General features: G+C 47.8%; 1 protein-coding gene across 1 annotated transcript; it reads right to left on the minus strand.

Annotated features, from left to right (window-relative positions):
• Positions 1-1,741: 1,741 nt before the first annotated feature.
• LOC115097848 (myeloblastin-like) lies at positions 1,742-5,782 on the minus strand. Its single transcript, XM_029613960.1, has 5 exons — positions 5,642-5,782; positions 5,058-5,211; positions 3,931-4,072; positions 3,367-3,600; positions 1,742-2,647 (listed from the first exon to the last, which is right to left on the minus strand). The coding sequence occupies exons 1-5, from the start codon at positions 5,706-5,708 to the stop codon at positions 2,462-2,464; spliced, it is 783 nt and encodes a 260-aa protein (XP_029469820.1). The 5' UTR covers positions 5,709-5,782; the 3' UTR covers positions 1,742-2,461.
• Positions 5,783-26,158: the final 20,376 nt, after the last annotated feature.

Raw genomic sequence — 26,158 nt, forward strand, 5'->3', positions numbered from 1 at the left:
ACTCATTCCTCAGCTCACACACTTCACCAAACTCCCACTCATTTCTCATTCCACACGCAAGTAACCACAGTCTCACTCATTCCTCAGCTCACACACTTCACCAAAGTCCCACTCATTCCTCATTCCACACACAAGTAAGCACAGTCTTACTCATTCCTCAGCTCACACACTTCACCAAAGTCCCACTCATTCCTCATTCCACACACAAGTAACCAGTCTCACTCATTCCTCAGCTCACACACTTCACCAAAGTCCCACTCATTCCTCATTCCACACACAAGTAACCACAGTCTCACTCATTCCTCAGCTCACACACTTCACCAAACTCCCACTCATTTCTCATTCCACACACAAGTAACCACAGTCTCACTCATTCCTCAGCTCACACACTTCACCAAAGTCCCACTCATTTCTCATTCCACACACAAGTAACCACAGTCTCACTCATTCCTCAGCTCACACACTTCACCAAAGTCCCACTCATTTCTCATTCCACACACAAGTAACCACAGTCTCACTCATTCCTCAGCTCACACACTTCACCAAAGTCCCACTCATTTCTCATTCTACACACAAGTAACCACAGTCTCACTCATGCCTCAGCTCACACACTTCACCAAAGTCCCACTCATTCCTCATTCCACACACAAGTAAGCACAGTCTCACTCATTCTTCAGCTCACACACTTCACCAAAGTCCCACTCATTCCTCATTCCACACACAAGTAACCACAGTCTCACTCATTCCTCAGCTCACACACTTCACCAAAGTCCCACTCATTCCTCATTCCACACACAAGTAACCACAGTATCACTCATTCCTCAGCTCACACACTTCACCAAAGTCCCACTCATTCCTCATTCCACACACAAGTAACCACAGTCTCACTCATTCCTCAGCTCACACACTTCACCAAAGTCCCACTCATTTCTCATTCCACACACAAGTAAGCACAGTCTCACTCATTCCTCAGCTCACACACTTCACCAAAGTCCCACTCATTCCTCATTCCACACACAAGTAACCACAGTCTCACTCATTCCTCAGCTCACACACTTCACCAAAGTCCCACTCATTCCTCATTCCACACACAAGTAACCACAGTCTCACTCATTCCTCAGCTCACACACTTCACCAAAGTCCCACTCATTCCTCATTCCACACACAAGTAACCACAGTCTCACTCATTCCTCAGCTCACACACTTCACCAAAGTCCCACTCATTTCTCATTCCACACACAAGTAACCACAGTCTCACTCATTCCTCAGCTCACACACTTCACCAAAGTCCCACTCATTTCTCATTCCACACACAAGTAACCACAGTCTCACTCATTCCTCAGCTCACACACTTCACCAAAGTCCCACTCATTCCTCATTCCACACACAAGTAAGCACAGTCTCACTCATTCCTCAGCTCACACACTTCACCAAAGTCCCACTCATTCCCCATACCACTCACAAGTAACCACAGTCTCACTCATTCCTCAGCTCACACACTACACTAAAGTCCCACTCTTTCCTTATTCTATATACACTTCATCAGTTTCATTCATTTCTCGCCTCGCACCCTCTGTGCCAGAGTCTCACTCACTTCTCATATACAGAACTGACATTTTTGTAAGACTTCTCAGTGTCAGAATACCTCTTCACGCCATATTTTGCTGCCCCCTGAATTCCTGAGGGTGAAAGGATCAAAGACCTGTCATACAATTATCAAGAAAGCAGAAAGCTGAGCAAGAACTTGGCAAACTATCTCTCTAGTTCTTTATTTGAGGGAACACTGTCATATTTCTATAACAAAAGCATTCAAACAAGTAGCATTACAGGAAACAAAAATCTGTCTTTCCAGTAAATCCGGGTTAGATTCTGTTCATGATAAAAAGGATTGTGCTCCCACCCATTAGAAGACCTTGGCATGCGATTTCTCTAGTTTAAGCAATCATGAAATCAAGTTATTCACATGTCCTGAAGTGCTACCAGTGGTAAGTTCAGAATAGGCCTCCTTATTGGTCCTCACTCCCAGAAAGATCAGAATCAATAGCCAGGTGCAAAAAGGACAAGAGGCGAGTGGCACCTTATAGATTAATCCATTTATTGAGGCCTGAGCTTTCGAGGACAGAGTCCACTTCATCAGATGCGTGACAAAGTGGACTCTGTCCTTGAAAGCTCAGACCTCGATAAATTGGTTAGTCTACAAGGTGCCACTCGCCTCGTCTCATTTTTGCTGCAGGCAGTGACGAGAAACTACTCTGCTTTCCTCTCCTCCTTCTGATACTTTTAGAGACAGGGGGTTAACAACAGTAATTCTAACTGGAGTCCCACGAAAGAGATGTCCTTATCCTACTGCCCCCCCCCTGCAGACGGAAGAGGCTTGTGTCTTTCTTTCTCTCTGCTTTGGGACTGATCTGCTCCTGCTTTCCCCTCCCTCCCTGTACACTTAGACCTTTGCATTAGTGCATCAGAGGATATCAGGATGACGCAACCTTTTCCTCTCCACGCTTGCAAGGGCACTGTCAATAAAGCTACGGAACAGCGCAACGCGGGCAAAGAAGTCAGGGGCAATCCCATTGCCACAGGTGTCAATGATGAATGAGGACACTCCCTGGAGGACACCATCACAAACCAATGGTCCACCAGAATCACCCTGAGAAAGAAAGAAAGAGAACAGATGAGTCGGTGGGACCCAAAGGGCAAGAATTATCCTAACAACCTCCACCTTTGAATATTCTTCATTTATGCTACATGTTCTTAGAAGTGGGACAATGAAAGGGAGAGTAACCCCATGCTATTCCAGTACTGAGATCCTCGTACCCTGCTCGGCCGCTGCACCTCACCCCTGCTCTGCATCCCTTCCTACTGTTCCAGTACAGAGGCTCCATACACTGCTCTGCTGGTGCAACTCACTCACACCCCACAACACCCTCTGCTATTCCAGTACTGAGACCCCCCTCACACCGCTCAGCCAATGCACCTCACCCCTGCTCTGCATCCCTTCCTACTGTTCCAGTACAGAGGCTCCATACACTGCTCTGCTGGTGCAACTCATTCACACCCTACAACACCCTCTGCTATTCCAGTACTGAGACCCCCCTCACACCGCTCAGTCAATGCACTTCACTCCTGCCATGCAGCCCCCCCCCCCCCCCCCCCCCACTATTCCAGTAGTGAGACTGCCCCATAGAGCACTGCCAACACAACTAACTCCTGCCCTGGAGCATTCACTGCTATGCCAGTACTGAGACACAACACACACACACACACACACACAAAACTCTGCCTCCCCCTTGCTATACCAGTACTGAGACACCTCATTCTAACCCTTGTTCTAAAGAGTGGTAAGTAGTAAACCCTCTCATCACTTACAAAGCAGATTCCTGCCTGGCGCATGAAGACACGGGTGCAGATATTGGTTGGTCTGCACCGATTTCTCCTGGTTACTGTGACATTCAGCTCCTGCAGTCGGTCCGGGGCTCGGCCCTGGGTGGACAGCTGGCCCCACCCTGCCGTAACACACAGAGCTCCTGAAGGAACAGTCTGGTTCTGCTCTGGGAGTTTCACCGTCTGCACACTGGCATTCAGATCAGCTGCACGATCCAGCTGTGTAGGGCACAAGGAACCTTGGTCAGGGGCAATGGCAGTGTCTGACCGAACTCCAAAGCTAGAAACGTGTCAAGAGTGATGGGTTCCCCTCAGAGGTCTGACTCTAGTCCTCTGCCCAGCTGCAATGCATAGACCATCTTAGCTTTCAGTGGTACAGAATAGATTACTGCTCAGCAGATCGACAGGTCTTAAGCTCAGGCCCCACACAGATCAGCGGTTTTTATTGGGCTGCAATCTCTTTCTCACTGCGTTCCATCACAGCCCCTAACCTCCCAGAATCCACCGCCTGTCCGACCAGCATCAACCTCACATCTTGATTACACTAACCATTAACACCAGAATGTCATTCTCCAAGCTCTGAGGGTTAAAGCCATTCTCAAAGATACGCGAGATCCGGAACCTCTGTCTCGTGGCCTCGTTGGCAGTCAGCGAATGGACCCCGAGCACGACAGTCACAAACACAGGGTTTCTGGGGGGAAGGGAATTGGAGAGAGGATCATTTACAGGTCACATTTACAGACACAAGTAAATGGTTCTTCAAAGCAAACACTATACTGAGGCCCTACCAGATACTTTCTCAGAGGCAGGGACCACCTCTCCTCCCCCCACCAGACTCAAGGTCTTCCTCGAGTGCCACAAACACCATTAGCAAGATTCAGCAGGTCCAGCCAGGAGTGCAGGATGGAGCTGCGAATCGGGGCATGGACAGTGTTTTACCAGCATCTAGATGAGCCAGGACTGAGCCCACTTGGTGCAGTTAATATTTTCAGCAGCAGATGGTGCCAACATATCACTTTTTTTAAGAAACTGGCCCATGTCCTGCTTAAACGGAAACAAAACATGCAAGTGTGATGTTTTTCAATGTGGACGTACACGGAAAAAGAAATGTATGACACACAGAAAAGATCTACAATTTAAAAAAGGTTGGTGCGGTGTATCATCCTCTCCCTCCTTCTTCCATCCTCTCCAATCTCATCTTCCCTTCTGTTCTTTCTTTCCCTCTTCCCTTCCACCTTTTGCTCCTGCCAGGATCTTCTCAGTTTCTTGGGATGCAGCAGTACTATGAGCAGACTCCTATGTACTCCTCGGCTGCTTTCGGTTCCTGGTGCACACTTCCTTTGTAACAGGACACACAGGGGGAGGAGGACAGAGATGGGGAGTGCGTGTTCACTGTGTACCATGCTGCAGGCCAGTCATCACTGCCTCTGACCTGACAGTGCAGGAGTCACAAAACTAGATACGCTAGAGGAGAATGAGATGAGTTCGACAGAAATATTGCAGGTAAAACTGTGAGCATGAAAGCAGCAGCAGCAGCTGGGATATAAATAATGTGCACCTGCTCTGCACCGAGGACAGCGGGTCTGTGACTCCTTGTGAACAGTATCTGCAATGCTACCTACGTGCAGCAGGGAGAGCTGAAAGTTAGAGCCTTGTCATCCTTCTGTGTTACTTACAGATCCTGGAAGCAGTGGGCTGCTGTGAGCAGGAACTGGGGGGCTATCAGTGACCCCCCACAGAAGTGCTGCCCTTGGATCTGTAGGGAGGCAATGAAGGGCCAGGAGTTGGGACGAGCTTCTCTACCCCCGACAATCCAGCTCCGAAGGTTTTCTGGGAGGATGAAAAGACCAGCTCACGTTACTTCTCTGTCCAGACCCTGGGGCCATAATTTGTAAGGAAATGTTTCCTAGCCAAGGCTACAGCCACCCTTCTTGCCTCAAGGCAGGACTTCTGTGGAGCTGCCAAAATAAGGAACCTCTTACTGGTCAGATTCAGGTTACTTTACAGTTTTTACATGTGTCACCAAAGTCATACATAAAACCAAAAGGGAACAATTTTAGGAAATATTGAAACCGTATTAACTTCTTCAAGCTGCAGTTCACTTTACCTACCATAAGAGGGGGCTATAATGCCCCATTGAAACACGTTCCAGTAATCCTTGCCAGGATTTCTTTGTGCTTCCTACTAGTTCAGCTCTGTTTATATTTATTGGATTCTTGGATCGTAGGCCGACATAACCCCTGCCCGAGATCAAACTTACCGCCTTGGCCGGAGTAGGTGGTGCAAAGCACATACAGGACGCAGGAGAAAAGGTGGAAAAGATTCATAGTGCACCCGGTCACCAGAGATTGGAGCAGTCCTAGCACCCCCTCTAATCCCCGCTCTGCTTTTTAAAGCCTTCGGTACTGGCTGTTGACATTACTCCATAGCTCCATTCCAACGGTCTGCTTCCTGCCTTCCTCTGCACAGACCGCAGCAGACTCCTGCCCCTGCACACAGAGAAGCACCATCTCCCCTCCCCCCACCTCTACACAGTACACAGGCCAGGACCTCGGCTCTGAAGAGGGAAGAAACTTCCTTATGGGGTGACACTGAACCAGGCTGGAGTTTTATATCTTCCTTCTCCGGGGTTAGGGTTATGTTGCCCATAGGCAGAGGACAAGGGGGGCGAAAGATTTTGCCCCTGGAAATTAGGGAGGTGTGGGGAGTCCCAGTTTATGGGGAACCTTTGGAATTTGATGCCCTAATCATAGGCCTGTGTTGCCTGTGGCTAAAATCGGCTCTGCCAGTCTCTGAGCATCCTGTGAGGGCCGACTCCTGTGTTTATAATGTTTATGTAATATTCTTTATATGTGTATTAATTTATGATATTCAGAGGAGGGCACCTTTACCCATCCCCCTGATGGCTGGGGATTGACCTTCAGGGCATGTGAGGGGTTGCATCAGTGTAATTCACACCGCCCCCAGAATTTACAGGATAAGGAACAGACTACTTTGCAAAGCAGAAAAGGTCTCTGGGTGGTGCCCGCTGCTGCTGCTGTCTGCTCCACCCTGGCTTAGCACAAGGCCCTGGCCTGGGCACTAGCAGACTCCTCAAGCTTCCTGTTTGTTTTCCATGTTCTTGTGTGATAACATTAGCAATGCAGCTAGGGTCATCAGGGATCAGCTGATATGTAAAGGCTCAGAAAACTGAAAATGCATTTGGCATGGGGGTTAGTTGTTCTGGCACACTCTAACATCTGTGACTTGCATTGTGTTTACTGAGTTCCCCCCCACCCTCCCCAAGTCTGAAACAGGGTGGGGAGAACAGGGCCCGGCGTGTCCCAAAAGGAGAACTAGGTGGTTGCCTAAGGCACCAGCCATTAGGGGGCAGCAAAGAGCAGCCATATGGGGCCCGCAAGCGGAGCCCATCCTACTCGCGGCAGAGAGGAGTAGAGACTCGGCGGGCTGCAAGCGGCACTTATCCCGCTCGCTGCAGAGAGAAACAGAATCTTAGCGGGCCACGAGCGGCGCCTGTGTGTGTGTGTGTGTGGTGTATGTGTGTGTGTGTGTGTGAGTGAGAGGGATTGTGTGCGTACAAGAGTGCAATGGTGTAAGTGAGAGAGAGAGAGGGAGGGAGCCTGTGTAAGGGTGCATGTGTGAATGAGACAAGGAACCTAAGTGTGAGCAAGATGGGGGTCTGTCTGAGTGAATGAGGTCAGAGCCAGGGCCTGGACGGGGGGGGGGGGGGGGGCGCAAGGCAAAACATTCACCTAGGATGCCTAATACTCTTGCAATGGCCCTGGGGGAGATCTGGTGAGAGAGGTAGCTAGGAACACGGATAACCTTCAGGCAAGATTCACTAAACCTGCCCTGGGGAACTCACATGTTGGGTTTTCAGGATACCCACAAAGAATATTCATGAGAGAAATTTGCATAAGTCAGGGTATAAAAATCTGCCTCCTGCACATTCACTGTAGATGTCCTGAACAAGTGACTGGCTTTGGGGTCACCAGGACAGGTTTGGAAAGCCTTGAAGCGAAGTGACGGAGGTTTAGAGAGAGAAACTTTCCATGAGGCCTTTGCAACACCAGCAGCAGTATACTGTGAGCTGAGAAGCATCCGGATGAATGTCTTCTGTCCCTTCAGTCCTTCGTAACAGAGCCTTTCCTGTGGCAGGCCATGTACCAAGCCTCCTGCTCAGCAGAGCCGTCTGTACAGGGCATTAGCAGGGCCCAGCAGCTGTACCCACAGACATCAGGATTTAAGTTTGCAGGAGCTGTCGGCAGTTAAAACGCTTGGACTCTCTCCCAGCGCTGTTGAGCTGTTGGTCCGGTGCCAAGGAATTTCTGTCACATTTTAATTTAAATAAGTCCTCAGTCCCTGCTGGTTACTTGTCTAAATACGTGAGCAGGGCATGAGAATCCAGCAGCTCTGCAATTCTAACAGGGCAAGGGGTGAAAGGTAGGGCAGGGGTTAGACGGAAGATCTCCGTACAGAGAAGGGGAAATAATTTAAATTTGTCCTGAAATTCTGCTCAGATCTACATTATGAAACACCAAACCACTCTGCCTCATTATCGGTGCTTGGCAGAGAGGGAATGAGAGGCTGTGCCGGAAGCTGCTGCTCTTCCAAGCCCCCGGCCATTCACTTCCTTCCTATATATCAAGAAACAGTTTGGAGAGATTGGGTCTGAAAATATCACAGAGCTGTGAGAACCAAAGAGAGGGAGAGAGAGACAGTGCCCTAATGGTCTCAGATCCTCTGCTGGTGCACAAGTCCACCATCAGGAGTTAGAATACAATGTCAAAGGTGATGACTTACTAGGAGCTGTGAGGCTGCTCTACACCTGCAATACAAATCAGCTACTACTGCTGCCACACTACTACTACTACTTCTAACACTACCAGTTCAATTACCTCTGCTGCTTCCACTACAGACAGCATAACACAAGGACTCGAGACACTCGGCCCGTCCCACTCGCTCCTCCCCCTTTTGACAAATAATACAACATCACCACTGTATGGTATAACAAAAGGCCGCAGTTTATTGAACCTAACCCGAGCCAACAACTTAACATAAATACAAATAACATCGCCTCCTCCCCCTCCTCCACCGCAACCCAATCTTCACTTACACCGCAGCCCGGTGATAAGCTATCCTTTCCCCCCTTTTCCCCCACTTACCCCGCCGCATCACCAGCGAGGGTAAGCTTGCGGCCTGAGCATCGGCCCCCCCCCTTGCTCATTAGGCCTTCCCGTGTAGCAGCCCCAAGCTACACGGGCATTCCTCCCCCCCCACCGAACAGTCTCTTACAATGTCCCAATATACAATACAATATAAATGGCTCGGGTTTTCCGCCACCAACAAAGACCCTGCTGCAATCTTTGTACCCCCACTGCGGCCCCTCAACTGAGCTGCTGCCGAAGGCCCTCTTCCAAGGCATTATTGAATAAATCGAGACCCACGTCGGACAGATGGACCCCGTCCCCCAGAAAATAACCCCCCAAAAGCTCCCAAGACCATTGATGCCGAATCCAAAAGCCTCCCTCTCGGACCAGCTAGTGACCAATTTGGCGGTTCAATTTTTTGACACCGTTACGCCATAAGGGCTCACGGTGGTGTTTGAATCGAATGATCACATCCGACCAACCCAATTTAGTGTGTGGCAATCTCTTCATGAGCGAAGCGAAATCCTTACGCATAATGGTAATTAATTGTCGACAAGACATCTTGCCGATATCATTGCCCCCCAGATGAATTAGAATCCAGCGAGGGACACCCCAGCGGTCAATATTGCTTGCAAGAGATCACATAATTCCCCCCAACGCAGCCCCCCTCTGGCAAGCCAACGCACGGTGACGCGTTGGCGATCGAGGTTCAAATTCTCGCTGTAAGTTCTCTTCTTAGCCCGGCGATGAGCACGATGGATAAAGGAATGACCCACGATCCAGGCACATCCTCCGGTCGACACCTCCCAGACCCGATCTGCAAGATAAACAAAACCATTACCAATCAGCCATGGGAGGCTACCTGCCTCTACTCTCGCACGTAAGCACGGAACACCTCCGACTTCCATCTACCCAACGCTTGGATCCCGGGCGCTGACCAGCCCAGTTCCGCCGCCGTGGTAGCCGCGCCGATACGAAAGGAATGCGAGGTATAACGGCAGACCTCCCATCCAAGGCGCCCCGCGACTCTACGCAGCACCGTCACGAATTGATTCCGCGTAAGGGGAGAGCCATCAGCATGCACTAGAAAAGGGCCCTCAACTTCCGGACGAAGGAATACATAGGACCGTGCCAAACGCACCGGACAGACTGTCACGCACGCCGCCCGAATTAAAGAAATCCAGGCGCCTCTCCCCGCCTGATCCGTTTTAGACATGCGGATCCGCAGTGTTACCCGCTCTTCATGCACGCGGACATCACTGGTCTGTAACCCCGTGCGCCCACCAGCGGCAGCCCGGGACCGCGACACCAACTCCCCAACGCGAAAGGCCCCAAAGAAGGCCCAAGAAAACGCCAAACGAAACAGCAACAGTTCAAAGGCCGATCCGCAAACTGCTGGCAAGCCGGAGGCCAACACAAGCAAATCACAATATCGAATCGGTCTCCGTTTGTCTCTCCGGACGCCCAGCCCTTTGCCCCAACCTTCCAACACTTTCTTAACAAAGAAGCTACGCAAAGGGCTATCGTAGCCCTCCAACTTGCGAAAGAAAACAAACCCCGCCAATTTACCCTTAACAGAGGCGCGGGAGAAGCCGGCATCCTTGGCCCATAATATAAACTGAACTACCTCAACATCCCGCACCCGCCCCCCCAGCCACCCCTGAGATAATAAAAAACGGGTCACAGCAGCATTGCCAGCCAAGTAAGCCCTCCAAGTCGCCGGAGCCCTGGAACGCTGAATCAAGTCCCAGGTTTCGCCAGGCCGAGGTTCCACAAGTGGGCGGGGACTCGTACTCCCTGCAGGTCTGCCTGAGGCGCCGCCGCTCGGAAAGCGTCCCACTTAAAACGAGAGAGAGCATCTGCTATGAGGTTTGATGCACCAGCGACGTGACGCGCTCGCAAGTTAACATTAAGTTTGAGACATAATAAGACTAACACCCGCAAGAGAGCAGAGACTTTGGTACATTTCGCTGATTGTCTGTTCACGACTTGGACTACCGCTAAATTATCACACCACCACACGATTTGCTTATTAGTCAGGTCCGACCCCCATACCGTCAATGCCACAATGATCGGGAAAAGTTCGAGGAAGGTAATATTCCGCACTAGGCCCTCCTCAACCCATGATTCCGGCCAAGGCGCGGCACACCATTTGCCGCGAAAATAGAGGCCTAAACCGGACGCCCCCGCCGCATCCGAATGCAATTCCAGCTCCTCGGTGGACACTTCAGGTTCCATCATGATACGAACCCCGTTGAAAGATTGCAAAAATTCTTCCCAAACATCCAACTCTGCGGAGACCGAACGTGTCACGCGAAGAAAGTGATGCCCTGAACGAATGCCGACAGTCCGGGCAGACAAACAACGAATGAACGCCCGCCCCATAGGAATTACGCGACAAGCAAAATTCAAGGAGCCGATCAACGATTGCATCTGGCGTAAAGTAACTTTGACCGCACATTTAACCGTATGCACGAGTTCCCGCAGTTGTTGAACTTTAGCCGAGGGCAAGCGACAAATCATGGCCACCGTGTCCAATTCCATGCCCAAGAAAGTCAACTGAGTTACAGGACCTTCCGTCTTGTCCTGGGCAATGGGCACACCAAAGTGCGCGGCAGTGTGCAAAAAACCCGATAACTGCTGCCGACAAACGTCCATACCCCCGGGCCGACAAAGAAAAAATCATCCAGGTAATGCAGGGAATCAGCGCACGCATTATGGGAAATCGTGGCCCAGTGAATAAAGGAACTGAACGCCTCAAAAAAGGCGCACGACACCGCACAGCCCATGGGCAGGCACCTATCAATGTAGTATCCACCCTGAAAGTAAAAACCTAACAACGGGAAAGAAGATGGGTGGATTGGCAGCAAACGAAAAGCAGACTCAATGTCTGCCTTAGCCATCAACGCACCCGGCCCCGCCCTGCGGACCATCGCCACTGCCTCGTCAAAAGAGGCATACTTCACCGCACACGCTGCTGGCGGGATAAAATCATTGACAGACTCCCCGCGCGGATGTGACAGATTTAATATCAGGCGGAATTTGCCCGCGACCTTTTTTGGAATAATAGCCAACGGGGATAAATGCATCCTCTCAAAGGGCTTACCCCTAAAAGGCCCAATAATCCTCCCCAAAACAAGTTCCTCCTGCAATTTAACCATGACCACCGGGGCTAATTGAGAAACAGACCGCAAATTTTTAGCCCTACCCCCGGAACCCGGCCCCGAATATGGAATACGAAAACCTGCACTAAACCCCTCCCGTAAGAGAGCAGCGGCCTCCCTATTCGGGTAGGCTCGCAGACCCTCGATCAATGCAGTCACCAGGATAGGTGAGTCCTCTTTGCACCGTAACAGGTAGTTAATTGGGTCCTTTGCTACTCCCTCCACCGGCGGCCTGTGTACACTTAAGGGCTGAGTGAGCCCCTCCACAGGTAGCGCAAGTGTAACATACCTCTAGGAACTAGGGCAGAGAAATGTTGAATCATCATTGTGACATGAAAAGACTGACAATAGAGTGCTGTCTCTTTAAGAGCTGAGGGGGGGGAAAGGAGATTCAAAATTTGATTGTATTGAGCATGTGCGAACAGATCACTGCTTCAGCTTGAACAGAGTTCCTGCCCTGCTCTGAACTAATAAATATTATCTGTGCTGATTAAGGTGAGCAGCCCTCTATAATTGTATTCACGTGTAATGTATTTATGTTAGTTAACATTGTTTTGAGATGTATTGAAGTTGTTTTTTACTTTACCTAAAGAGATTTATAAAAATTGGATTGTATGGAGCGTGTGCGAACAGATCACTGCTCAGCTTGAACAGAGTTCCTGCCCTGCTCTGAACTAATAAATATTATCTGTGCTGATTAAGGTGAGCAGCCCTCTATAATTGTATTCACGTGTAATGTATTTATGTTAGTTAACATTGTTTTGAGATGTATTGAAGTTGTTTTTTACTTTACCTAAAGAGATTTATAAAAATTGGATTGTCTGAGCATGTGCGAACAGATCACTGCTCAGCTTGAACAGAGTTCCTGCCCTGCTCTGAACTAATAAATATTATCTGTGCTGATTAAGGTGAGCAGCCCTCTATAATTGTATTCACGTGTAATGTATTTATGTTAGTTAACATTGTTTTGAGATGTATTGAAGTTGTTTTTTACTTTACCTAAAGAGATTTATAAAAATTGGATTGTATGGAGCGTGTGCGAACAGATCACTGCTCAGCTTGTACAGAGTTCCTGCCCTGCTCTGAACTAATAAATATTATCTGTGCTGATTAAGGTGAGCAGCCCTCTATAATTGTATTCACGTGTAATGTATTTATGTTAGTTAACATTGTTTTGAGATGTATTGAAGTTGTTTTTACTTTACCTAAAGAGATTTATAAAAATTGGATTGTCTGAGCATGTGCGAACAGATCACTGCTCAGCTTGAACAGAGTTCCTGCCCTGCTCTGAACTAATAAATATTATCTGTGCTGATTAAGGTTCTTTTTTCTGGAACCCTGCTGTGGACGACTTGGGAGTAGTTGAACTGTGCCCTGTCAGGATTTGAAGCTCTTCTTTCGGATAGAGGCTGCTGTATTGTGGATTTGGCAGTTGAAGCAGCAGTACTGACGCCCTCTTCAGCTCTAAATTCAAATGGACACACAGTAGGATACAATCTGGGACTTTGCTTGTTCAGAGACTGCTTAAGGTCGGGTGCTATATCACATGCTGATTCTGGTTGAAATACTTAACATGAGTTTATGACAAAGTTGAGTTTTCTCTTGTACTATATACATGTGTTTATATGACAAATGCAGATGCTTAGGAAGTGAACAGATTTATTTCAGTCATTCATTCCAGTAAAGATAAAACTGTTACTCACTAAAGAGCGTGTGGATTCATTTCTGATACTGGGTTGGGAATCAAAGTGCAGGTTTCAGACACAAGGAGTCATAAAGAAAATTGAACTTCAAGGGTTACACAAGCATGGCGAAACTTGCATTGGGGAAACAAACAGGTGAGCTTGTTGTATCGCCAACAAACATCTGCTGCTCCTCCCACGCTCTTGGAGCCTGCACTGCCAGCGCGCAGGCCCCCGGCTCGAAAGGAAGGCCCGCTGAAGGAAGGCCCACTAATGCTACTAGCAGGCAACGTACTGCCTGAAACAGTAGATCCGCCCGACATTCGACTCGTCCGCACTGACCCTACGCTCTTGTTTGTCATTTGGGTCAACCACAGATGAATGTCCTGAGAACCCCAGGACATAAATTTGTTTCCTGCCATCTTGTCTCTGAACTTCTCGTCGTAGTTGAGCCAAGCCCAACCGTCGTAATCCCGAAAGGCACCCAAAATGCTGTCCGCGTAGGACAGCAAAGGCCCGCACTGTGAGGGTTCGAAATGCGTCACTACGCTTGCTAAGCGTAAAAAACCCCGCATCCAATTAACGATGTTCTTCGCGACGCGCGGTCCGGAGCCGTGTTTGCGTAAACGTTTTTTCGCCTTTCTAGAAAGCTTCTTCCCTCCCCTCCTGCCCTCCAATAATTTAAAAATATTGACAAACTTTCGCTTCCGGATACGTTTGAGTAACCGAGTGGGAACTTCTTCCCACAATTCAGACAACGAGGCCACTGCCGGGGGAGCCGTCTCACATTTGGGACCCTCCCCCAGTATTACCCGCGAACTAGGCCCAACCTCACTAGAGCGCGAGGACGAAGAGGAAGAGCTCTCACTGGACGCACCCCTTGACCTCCGAATCCTACTCCTACGCTCCCCCGCCGTAAGCTCCCCCCCCTCACACGGCCGACCTTCCGTACCTGCATGGGATCCCGGAGCATCAGGACAGACTGCTTCAGGTAACACAGCACCGGAGGCTGCACCGACGCTGAGCCCTTCGCGTTCCCTCCAAGCTTCTCGACTGGACGGGCCGGGGCGATCATCCTCGACATCTGCTGGGAAAAAACCCTGAGCACTTCTTGCCCCCCCTCCCACAGCATCACTCGGCACTGCCCCCTCTCCCCCTAGCCACCCAGAGCGCCCGACAGCACTGCGAAACTCGCAGGCCCGGTCGGAGCTGTGCGGGAAAAGTTGCTCACCCGGGGACCCACCATGCCCCGTCTGCCAACCTCCAAAGTCCGAGCGACCCCGAGCGCTGCCCTCCGAAGGCCCCCGGAGGAACTGATATCCAGACTTGGCCATGTGGTCTAAAACCTCTGCAATTAACGCGGTCATCTCAGCTGGGCCGCGCTGTGAGGGGGCAAATGTCGGCGGCGGAATAGCTGAGGAGGGAGAAAGGGGGGAGGGGGTGGGAGGCACTACACAGGAAACAGGCCTGCCCCGAGAGGGAGTACCCAGGGAAGCCTGAGGAAATCCCCGGCGAGCAGCACTGCTGCGTCTAGCCGGCCGTCCCACGCAGGTCCGGTCCGGATGAGGGGTTGGCCGAGAGCTGCATGAAGGAGTCCCAGGACGTCCACGTGGGGCAAGTGCGGCCTGAGGGGAAATAGCGAGAGAGTCGCCGGAGACCACCGAGGATGCCAAGGGGGGAGGGAGGACCAGCGGGGGCAGGCAAGCAGGTACAGAGGAGGCCGAAGCAACAAAGGGGGGGGGGGGGGGACAAAAGAGGCGGCAGAAACAGCGGGAAACGCAGGCGCAGGGGAAGGCCGCGGAGATGGCGCAGCAGCAGTAAAAATGCCGAAATGGGATCCGGGGCTGAACGGCGGCGGCGGCGAGTCGGGCTCCGCACCACTCTCGCCCGAATCGACCGGCTGGAGGGCCGGTACGACCGCAGGAGGAGGGTCAGAGGGGGGCCGGGGGGAGCCAGAAACAAAGGTAGGAAGAACGGGACGGCAGGAGGAACTCACCGGAGGAGCCTGGGCAGGGGAAGGCAGTGGAGCACCAGACGCTGTGGAACCTCGCCGGCCCGTTCGAGACGCCGCCGCTGCGGACCGGGCAGGCCTGGAACGAGACCTAGGCGCCTGCTGAGTCCGTGAACGTCGCATGATGCACGGGGAGCTACCAAAAACGCGAAAAGCAAGCACTGAGCAGTTAAAAACCAGGCACGGGACAAACAGAAAAACCCTCTGCTTGTCTCGCTGCCTGGTTCTCAACTGCCCAGGTCGTTGCACTTCCCTTCCCTACCCCTGTCTGGCTGCCAATGGGAGAGCAGCGTTCAAATTCGCTGCCTCCCATAGGTGCACCACCCTGCTCAACTCCTCCCCACCCCTAGTCCCGCCCCAGCTCACTGCCGGCCCGTGCTCTCCCCTTTGTTACTGTCGGCAACCCCGGACCGGCCGGGATCGCCTCCCTTTATCAGCATCGTTTACATATGCCATGCCTTTCTGGCTAGGGAGTTCAGAAGTATAGTGTTACAGAAGTACAGTGAGCACATAATACCACAAAGTGGTCACTGGTTATAGCGTGATACGTTGGATAGAGTGGTATCTATTGGTCACAGGTCAGGCATAGAAGTTTGCAGTTATTATGTAATAGGTGTGAGGGTACAGTGAGAATATAACAATATCTAAGTGAGGTAGAGCATGTACAGTAAATAGTGCAGTATAGTTTTAGTACCGCTAGTGTAGGAGCTAGAGACACAGTTTTAGTAGTGTCATGGTACATGTGGGAGCCAATGACATGGGAAGGTATGGGAGGGAGGTTCTCGAAGCCAAATTGAGGCTTTTGGGCAGAAAGCTGAAATTTTGAAATGCTTCCTGTTCCACGTGCAGGTCCCCCCGGAGTCTCAATGCGTGGATGAGACGATGGTGAAGGGAAGAGGGTTTCAGTTTTCTAAGGAGCTGGCCAACATTTTGGGGAAGAGGGAGTCTTTTCCGAAGGGATGGCGCTAACCTTTAAAAAGGAGATAGAGCAGCTTTTAAAATAAATCAAAAGGGAAAGCAGACAGTCGCTCAGCAGTGCATGGTTCGGAGGGAGATATCTTTGAAGCATACTAATGAAATATAGGAGAGAGCGCATCCCAACAGAGGTACCAATAAAAGCAAACGTAGTCCATAAGTAAAGAAGCACTTGAGTTAAAAGATTCCAAAACTATCACTGTCAACTGATAAGCAGGTTGTTAATACCAATAAAAACACACTTTGAAATGTCTGTTTGCCAATGCCAGAAGTATAAAAAGTAAGAAGGGAGAGTTAGAGTGTATAGCAGTGAATGATGAGATTGACATAATTGGCATCTTAGAGACCTAGTGGAAGGAGGATAACCAATGGGACAGTGCTATATCAGGGTACAAATTATATTGCAATGATAGGGAGGATCAACTTGGAGGCGGGGTGGTGCTTTATGTTCAGGATGGCAGAATCCAACAGGATAAAGATCCTGCAAGAGACTAAATGCACAATCGAATCTTTATGGGTAGAAATCCCATGTGTGTTGGTTTAAGAGTATAGTGATAGGCGTATACTACCATCCACCTGGCCAAAATTATAAGACAGACGTGGAAAGCTAACCAATTTGGCAGAGCAATAATAATGGGAGATTTCAATTATCCCAATATTGATTGGGTAATTTTAACATCAGGATATAATAGAGAGGTAAAGTTCCTGGATGGAATAAAAGACTACTTCGTGGAGCAATTCATTCAGGAACCAACGAGACAGGGATCTATTTTAGATTTAATTCTTAGTGGAATGCAGGCTTTGGTGAGGTAACAGTGGTGGGGCCACTTGGCAATAGTGATCATAATATGATCAAATTTAAATTAATAACTGGAAGGGGGACAGTAAGTAAATCTACAGCTCTAGCATTAAACTTTCAAAAGAGAGACTTTGATAAAATGAGGGGGATATGATAGAGGTCTTTAAGATCATGAGAGGTCTTGAACGATTAGATGTGAATCTGTTATTTACACTTTCGAATAATAGAAGGACTAGGGGGCACTCCATGAAGTTAGCAAGTAGCACATTTAAAACTAATTGGAGAACATTTTTTTCTTCAACACACAATTAAGCTCTGGAATGTGTTGACAGAGGATGTGGTTAGTGCAGTTAGTGTAGCTGGGGTCAAAAAAGGTTTGGAGAAGTTTTTGGAGAAGTCCATTAACTGCTATTAATCAAGTTTACTTAGGGAATAGCCACTGCTGTTAATTGCATCAGTAGCATGGGATCTTGGTGTTTGGGTAATTGCCAGGTTCTTTTGGCCTGGATTGACCACTGTTGGAAACAGGATGCTGGGCTTGATGGATCCTTGGTCTGACCCAGCATGGCAATTTCTTATGTTCTTAACATAGAAAAAGCTGAAAGGTGAAATACCACCGGCCCTGGTTAAGGTTAAGAGCAGGGCCGGTGGAAGTATTAGGCAAAGTAAGGCAGTGGCCTAGGGCACTGGAAGTGGGAGGGGTGGCAGTTTTGAAAGGAGTGCAGGAGGCATAGGTGAGGCATGGAGCTAGGGGCGTTTTCCTTTTGTTTTAGGTTTGTATTTAGTTGAGGAACTGGGATTGTTTGCATCACGCAGAGAAAGAGAGAGTTCATGTGACATCATTACTGCCTAGGGCGGCTGGACACCCTTGCACCGGCACTGGTTAAGAGTGTACAATAGGTGTGGACATTAATAAGATAACATAAGAACATGCCATACTGGGTCAGACCAAGGGTCCATCAAGCCCAGCATCCTGTTTCCAACAGTGGCCAATCCAGGCCATAAGAACCTGGCAAGTACCCAAAAACTAAGTCTATCTCATGTTACTGATGCCATAGGATTGAAGGGTTAAAGGGGCACTTAGGGAAGATAAGGCCATTGAGGAAGGGCTAAATTAATTATTTGTTTTGGTGTTTACCAATGAAGATGTTGAGGAGATACCCATTCCAGAAATGGTTTTCAAGGGTAATGATTCAGATAAACTGAACCAAATCATGGTAAACCTGGAAGATGTAATAGGCCAGATTGAGAAATTGAAAAGTAGCAAATCACCCAGACCAAAAGGTATACACACCAGGCTTCTGAAAAACAAACAATTAAATTTCAGACCTATTACTAGTAATTTGTACTCTAAAATTAAAATAGTTCATTGCACCTGAAGATTGGAAGGTGGCCAATGTAACCCCGATATTTAAAAAAAAACGCTCCAGTGCTGCTCCAGGAAACTATAGACCGGTGAGCCTGACCTCAGTGCTGGGAAAAATCGTGGAAACTGTTCTAAAAAACAAAATCACAGAACATATAGAAAGACGTGGTTTAATGGGACACAGTCAGCATGGCTTTACCCATGGGAAATCTTGCATTAAAAATTTGCTACATTTTTTTTGAAGGGGTTAATAAACGTGGATAAAGGTGAGCAGATAGAGGTGTGTGAGGGAGTGTATAGGAAACTCCCTCCTTCTACCTTAAAGGACTGGGCACACCTATCCCGCCTGGGAGAAGGGAGGAGCCCTTCACCAAAGCATGAGACCTCAAGGCCTAGAAGGCTTAGTGGGGCCCTGGGGAGCCTGGCTAGAATTCCCATGTACTAAGACGTGTTATGTCTGAAGAGTACCTGTTCCCTGAAGCTAAGGTGAGCTGAACTATTGGTCTTGAGATTTGTAGCTAGGCTGCGCTGCTGCTTGTTGCCGTTGCCACATGAAGACTGTATGTTGCCTACCGTTAAGGTAACTATCTGCACTCTTTGTTTCGTGCGCACTGCTGATGTACCTAATGCCTGAAGTGAAGGTCTGCTGCCATTTTTATTTGAATCCATTTTCTCTGTAAAGAAACTGCATTGACGTCACAGCCAGTGTTCTACTGTGGCTTCCTCTGGCTGTGCCCCACCCCTTGCTGCTCGAGCTACCACAAGGTATATTTGGATTTTCAGAAGGCGTCTGACAAAGTGAGGGCCTTCTAAGAAAATTAAAAAGTCATGGGATAGAAGGCAATATACGTTTGTGGATTGCAAACTGGTTAAAAAACAGGAAACAGAGTAGGATTAAATGGTCAGTTTTCTCATTGGAGAGAGGTAAAACAGTGGAGTGCCTCAGGGATCTGTACTTGGACCAGTGCTTTTGAATATATTTATAAATGATCTGGAAAAGGGAATGATGAGTGAGGTGATCAAATATGCAGATGACACAAAATTATTCAGAGTAGTTAAATCACAAGCAGATAATGATAAATTGCAGGAGGACCTTGTGAGACTGGAAGATTTGGCATCCAAATGCGAGATGAAATTTGATGTGGACAAGTGCAAGGTGATGCATATAGGGAAAAATAACTCATGCTGTAGTTACATGTTAGGTTTCATTTTAGGAGCTACCACCCCGGAAAAAGATCTAGGTGTCATAATGGATAATACATTGAGATTGTCGGCTCAGTGAGATGCGGTGGTTAAAAAAGCAAACAGAATGTTAGGTTTTGTTAGGAAGGGAATGGTGAATAAAACGGAGAATGTCATAATGCCTCTCTATTGCTCCATGGTGAGACTGCATCTTGAATACTGTGTTCAGTTCTGGTCACCACATCTCAAAAAAGATATAGTTGCACTGGAGAAGGTACAGAGAAGGGCAACCAAAATGATAAAGAGGATGGAATGGCTCCTCTATAAGGAAAGGCTAAAGAGGTTAGGGCTGTTCAGACTGGAGAAGTGATAGTTGAAGGGGAATATGATGGAGGTGTATAAAATCATGAGAAGACTAGAACAGGTTAATGTAAATTGGAGAAATTACTTACCCAATAATTTTGTTTTCCTTAGTGCAGACAGATGAACTCGGGACCAATGGGTTATGCTCCCCTGCCAGCAGATGGAGATGGAGTCAGGTTGCAAAGCTGACATCACAGTACATATAGCCCTGTAGTGACCTCAGCTCTCCAGTATTCTCCATCTCCAGCAGATGGTGGACATACCTCACCCTATAGGGATTGTACTTTTTGTAAGGAGAAATTCTACATTCTAAATTGAAGGAAATTTAGTCCTGCTCTCCTGCGGTGATACCTAAAGGTCCCTCCCCCAGTTGAGAATTCCTGAGGTAATTTCCAAGATCCCTCAGAGGTGAGCCTTGGTCCGGTAGCTGGTTCTTGGCATGGACTTTGCTGCTTAAACAGTTGAAAGGCAGCGGGTGCAGGAAGCAGAGCACAGCGATGACGGCCAAAGCCCTCCCCCCCCGCCAGAGACCATCTCTGTACTCAACTGGTAAGCGCTGAGCCTTTCCGTAAACAGGTAATGCTTCTGATAAGGCAATGAAGTTGGGTCACCTGTGCCTGCATAGGTGTGAAAAGGAAGGTGCAGTCTCTGAGGCTTCCTGGGCTGAAGGTGAAGGCTGCTACCGCTTGTGCAGTCCTCCGGAGGAGAAGAGAGAGAGAGAGAGGACAAACTTTGTGTGCAGCCCCCTCCCCTCTAATCTAGAGCAATCTTAGGGTGACTGGAAATCAATAGTTCCCAGATATTGAGTGGGGAATTTTTTTTTTATCCTTATTCGTTTTAATTATTGGATATTTTGCAATTTTTTTAAATATTTGTGAACTCTTTAAACATTTTTAGGACTCTAATTTTAGACTGTTATTCTAATTATCAGCTGTTTTGAAATATTTATTCTTTTTTATTAGTATGTTTTAACTATTACGATTGTTGTGCTATAGTTCTTGATTATATTGTTTAATGTTTTATGAGGACCGAGGATGTTTCTGTTTTTCCGTTGTTGCACTGCAGAGTCTGGCTTGTTGCAGTTTCCAGTTCAGCTTTTGTTTGCATGTTTCTGTTTGTACTTTATGGTCTCTTTATGCTTTATTTGGCGAGGATCTGTCTGTGCTCTGCATGTCTGACCAAGCTGAGGTGTTCTGCTACGGTGTGGTTCCCGTATGGTGATCTATAGCAGCCTGACTCGTTCTGTTTCCTAAAAGGATGTGTATTGATTATTTTAGGGCCCGGAGAATTATTTGCAGTGTTGCACTTTCATGGGTAGGCGGTTCTCACTGTTTGAATGCTGTCCCTTAGTGATGTTTTGGTATGAGAATTTTAGTATACTGTGTTTGTAGTTCAGTTTACTTACGGCTTTCTGGTGACCAAGCACCAAACCAAACACCCTTTACAACAGGCTTAATAACATATGGGTTCCAAGTGTCTTTTGCAGGGTTTCCTCATTGGCACCACAGCAGTGCATGTAAATATAAGATACATGTTATTGTAAGTGATAATTTTACCTCCGAAGTCTGTACTTTGAATGTCCTTTTTCATGTAAAATCTATTATAAACCACAAAAATAATGGCTCACACATAGGTGCAAATTCTGCAAATCTATTATAAATGCATAATCATTAATTGTGAGTACTGAAGGGGGAGGGGGGGCCACAAGGCTGTAAGATTCACCCAGGGTGCCTTCTACCCTTGGATCCCCACACACACAAGCCCTTACCATTCACCCACCTCCCACGTCCCCAGGGTACAAATGCTGGGGGCGACATATTGAAGCGAGCCTGGATGCTCTTTTTCAAGCAGGCGAATGGTGCTCAAACAGTTAGGACTGTTTTGGTATCTTTAGGCCACATTTTCTTGGTCTCTGATTGCATTTCTTGGTCCTTGTTCTTCTCTCCCTCCATACTTGGTTCAGAATAGTCGCTTCATGCTGACGCTTCTGTTAGTGATGCTGGTTTTCTCAGGGGCAGGCCATCCCTGCCCTCAGGCAGAAAGAAGACCCCAGTGGCTTTCTAGCATCAATTATTTTATCGGTAGAACTGGGAATTAATAATTCTCATCTGTGATTTATGCACAGAATGTATGTAAGAAAAAAATGACAATACCTGTAAACATAAAGTAAGAAATTGGCAGGGAAGTTGGAGCAGGGGTGGAGCTAGGGGTGGAGTTTGGTTGCCTCTCCCCCCCCCCCCCCCCCCCAACCAAAAAGGTGTTCTGCAATGTTTCTGATTGGTTGATTGCAAATGCTGCTTCAAAGAGCCAAGTTTGACCAGTCTTCTGCAGGACTTCTACTGCTGCTGCTACCACTGTTACTTCTAAGGCTACTACTACTTCAACTGCTGCTGCTGCTTCTACTATTGCTATTAGTGTTACTATTATTACTGCTTCTTTTACTACTACTGTTACTACTACTACTTCAACTGCTGCTGCTTCTACTACTATTGCTACCAGTGTTACTATTATTACTGCTTCTTTTACTACTGCTACTACTACTTATACTTCAACTGCTTCCACTACTATTGCTACTAATGTTACTATTACTGCTTCTTTTACTACTGTTACTACTACTACTACCACCTATTGCTATTATTGCTACTAGTGTTACTATCATTACTTGCTTCTTTTACTACTGTTACTACTACTAGTACTAGTACTTCTATTGCTGTTGTTGCTGCTGCTGCTACTACTACTACTACTAGGGCTACTATCATCACTACCTTTTATACTACTACTAGTAGAATTAGCTTTAATGCTGCCTCCGCTGCTACTATTAGTACCCTGACCTGGTTAGCTTGAAAGTGGTTTTGCCTGATGCTGGAGAGGACAATTAGTAAAGCCATTCACACGGTTAAACAGCAATGTGTGTGTGTGTAAACTGACACCATTAATACAGCTAAAAGTATGCTTAGGGCTCCACAATGCACACGCTTTTATCTGCATTAGGAGGCAGCATTCCTAAAGGCGTATTTAGGTCCAAGGCATTATATTTTTAACTCTATGCATATAATTTTCTGTGGAAAAAGCATCCCCCCCCCCCCCCCCCCCCCCCCCCCCCAAAAAAAAGGAGGTACAAAAGTTCACAGGTACCTTGTAATAATGAAGGCAATTTTCATAGTGAAAGCATTTCTCTTTGAAAACTGGTAATTATGAAGGGTCTGATAATGCTGCTTTATATGAAAAGTTTTAATCCCAAGATCAGTGAAGGAGATAGAAACATAGAAACATGACGGCAGAAAAAGACTGTATGGCCCATCCAGTCTACCCCCTCATCCAATTAATTTAGCACTATAATCCTCATCACTTCCTTAGAGATCCCCTGCATTTACCCCATGCTTTCTTGAATTCAGATTCTGTTTTTGTCTCCACCACTTCCACTGGGAGGCCGTTCCATGCATCCACCACCCTCTCTGTAAAGAAACATTTCCTAAGATTACTCCTGAGTCTACTCCTTTCCACCTCATCTCATGACTCCTTGTACTAGAGCCTCCTTTCCATTGAAAACGGCTCACCTCCTGTGAATGGAAACCTTTGAGATAGTTGAATATCTCTGCCTCCCCTCTAGGGTACACGTTTAGATCTTTACCTCTGTCTCCAAAGGCTTTAGAACGAAAACCACTGACCATTTTAGTATCCACTCTCTGGACCGACTCCATCCTGTTTATATCCTTGTGAAGGTGCGGTCTCCAGAACTGTGCACAGTATTCCCAGTGAGGTCTCACCAGGGGCCTATACAGGGGCAATATCACCTCTCTTTTTCTGCTGACCACTCCTCTCCCTACGCAGCCAAGCATCTTTCTGGCTTTTTCAGTCACTTTGTCCACCTGTTTGTCCACCTTAAGATAATCAGATACAATTAGCCCCAGATCCTGAGCATCCTTGGTGCTTAGAAGAATTTCACCTCCAAGGCTGTACCTTTCCCTTGGGTTTTTGCATCCTAAATGCCTTACTTTGCATTTTTAGCATTAAATCTTAGCTTCCAGACCTTAAACCATTCCTCAAGCTTCACTAGATCCCTCCTTCCTGACTATCCAGCCTGTTACAGATTTTGGTATCATCGGCAAAAAGATAACCTTTCCTGACCACCCTTCTATTATGTCTCTTAGAATAATGTTGAAAAGAACCAATCCAAGGACTTATCCCTGAGGAACACCGCTAGTAACAGCCCCCTCCTCAGAGAAAACTCCATTTACCCTTTGTCGCCTCCCACTCAGCCAGCTCCTAACCCAGTCAGTCACTCAAGGATCCATACCCAGGGTGCACAATTTATTTATAAAAGACTTCTGTGCAGAACTGTGTCAAAGGCCTTGCTGAAATCCAAGAACACTAGGTCTAGTGCTCTCAGTTGATCCAACTCTCTGGTCACCAATCAAAGAAATTGATCAGATTTGTCTAACAAGATTTACCTCTGGTAAAACCCTGCTGCCTCAGATCTTGCAATCCGTTGGATTCCAAACATTGCACTGTTCTCTGTTTTAGTAGCGATTCCATTAGTTTGCTCACCGCAAAGGTCAGACTAACTGGCCTGTGGTTCCCGGCCTCCTCCTTACTTCCACTTTTGTGAATAGGAACCACACCCGCCCTTTCCCAGTCCTCTGGAACTGCTCCAGACTGTAAAGTATTGAAACGGTCGCCAGAGGAGCTGCCAGGACATCTCCAAGTTCCCTTAGCACCCTCGCATGTATCCCATCCAGCCCCATCGCTTTATCCTCATGAACACACTGTTCTGAAAATCAATTCACTTCCAGTTTTATTTGTGTTTGTTCTATGTGCTCCTGGCTCCAGGCCCTTCCACAATGAACACTGAACAGAAATATTTGTTAGGCAATTTTTGCGTTTTCCTCATCGGCCTCTACATATTCCTCCCTTTCACCTTTTGAGTCTCACAATGCCACTTTTTTTCACTTCCTTCTATCACTAACATCTATAAAAAAAGACATCCCCCGTTTTACCGTATTTGCTATTTTTTTATTCTGTTTGAATTTCGCACTCCTGACTCCTTTCCCAGCTCTTCCAGATACTGCCGCCTGTTTTCCTCTCTCGTGCGATCTCCTGTAGTTTATGATTGCTAACCTTTTCTCCCTCGCCTTTTCAGCTATTTCTTTAGAAAACCCTAACCAACTCTTTTTTTCCTCTTCCCTTTATTTACATTCCTAACAAAAAAGAATAGTTCGATGACAACAACATCTCCTTTTAGTTTTGCTACTGCCCTTCTGCTTCCCCTAGGATTTTCCCATCCAGCTAACGACTCCTTGAGGTGCCCCCCCCCATTTTGAGAAAGTTAAGCTGTCCTGAAGTCTGGGACCCTCGCCTTAGCATGAACCTTCATCTCTTGTGTCCTAATATTGAACCGCACCATCCGGTGGCTCCCTGGCTCCCAGATGATCGTCCACTACATCATCATCGATCCTGCCCCCTGTTGGTAAGCACCAGGTCCAGTATCGCCCCCTCCCGTGTGGGGTCCATTACCTGTTGGCAGAACAGTTCTCCTGGCAGAGAATCCGGGATCTTCCTGCTTCTAGACTTTTTGTTGGGATGACCCAGTCAACATCTGGAAGATTAAAATCCCCTAGCAGCAGCACCTTCCCTTTTCACAGCAAACTTGTGAATGTCCTCCATTAAACCTCTATGCATCTCCTCTGTCAGTGGTGGAGGTCTGTATATTACACCAAAACAAACAGATGTTCCTTTCTCCCTTTCCAGATGAACCCACAGTGCCTCCTCCTTACCTGGTAAGCCCAGCCCAGCTCTTGCTTTAATACCGTTCTTTATATATATATATTGCCACTCCTCCTCCTCTGCTTCCTTCCTGATTAGACTGCAGACGGGTATAACTATATCCCAGTCACAGTTTTTCATGTACCAGATGCTGCAGATTACCTGACAGGCAGCGGGCTACAGATTCCTGTACAGCAGGTCCTTCCTCACCATGAGCAGTGGATACTGAGGGAGCCCTACACCCCTCCCCCTCTCTTTAATTTGTCCAAAAAAACGGGCCTGTTTTATTCGTGCTCTCTCAGAAAAGGGAGGTCGACTGGGC

Source organism: Rhinatrema bivittatum, chromosome 8 (assembly GCF_901001135.1).
Source record: "Rhinatrema bivittatum chromosome 8, aRhiBiv1.1, whole genome shotgun sequence".
Classification (NCBI taxonomy): Eukaryota; Metazoa; Chordata; class Amphibia; order Gymnophiona; family Rhinatrematidae; genus Rhinatrema; species Rhinatrema bivittatum.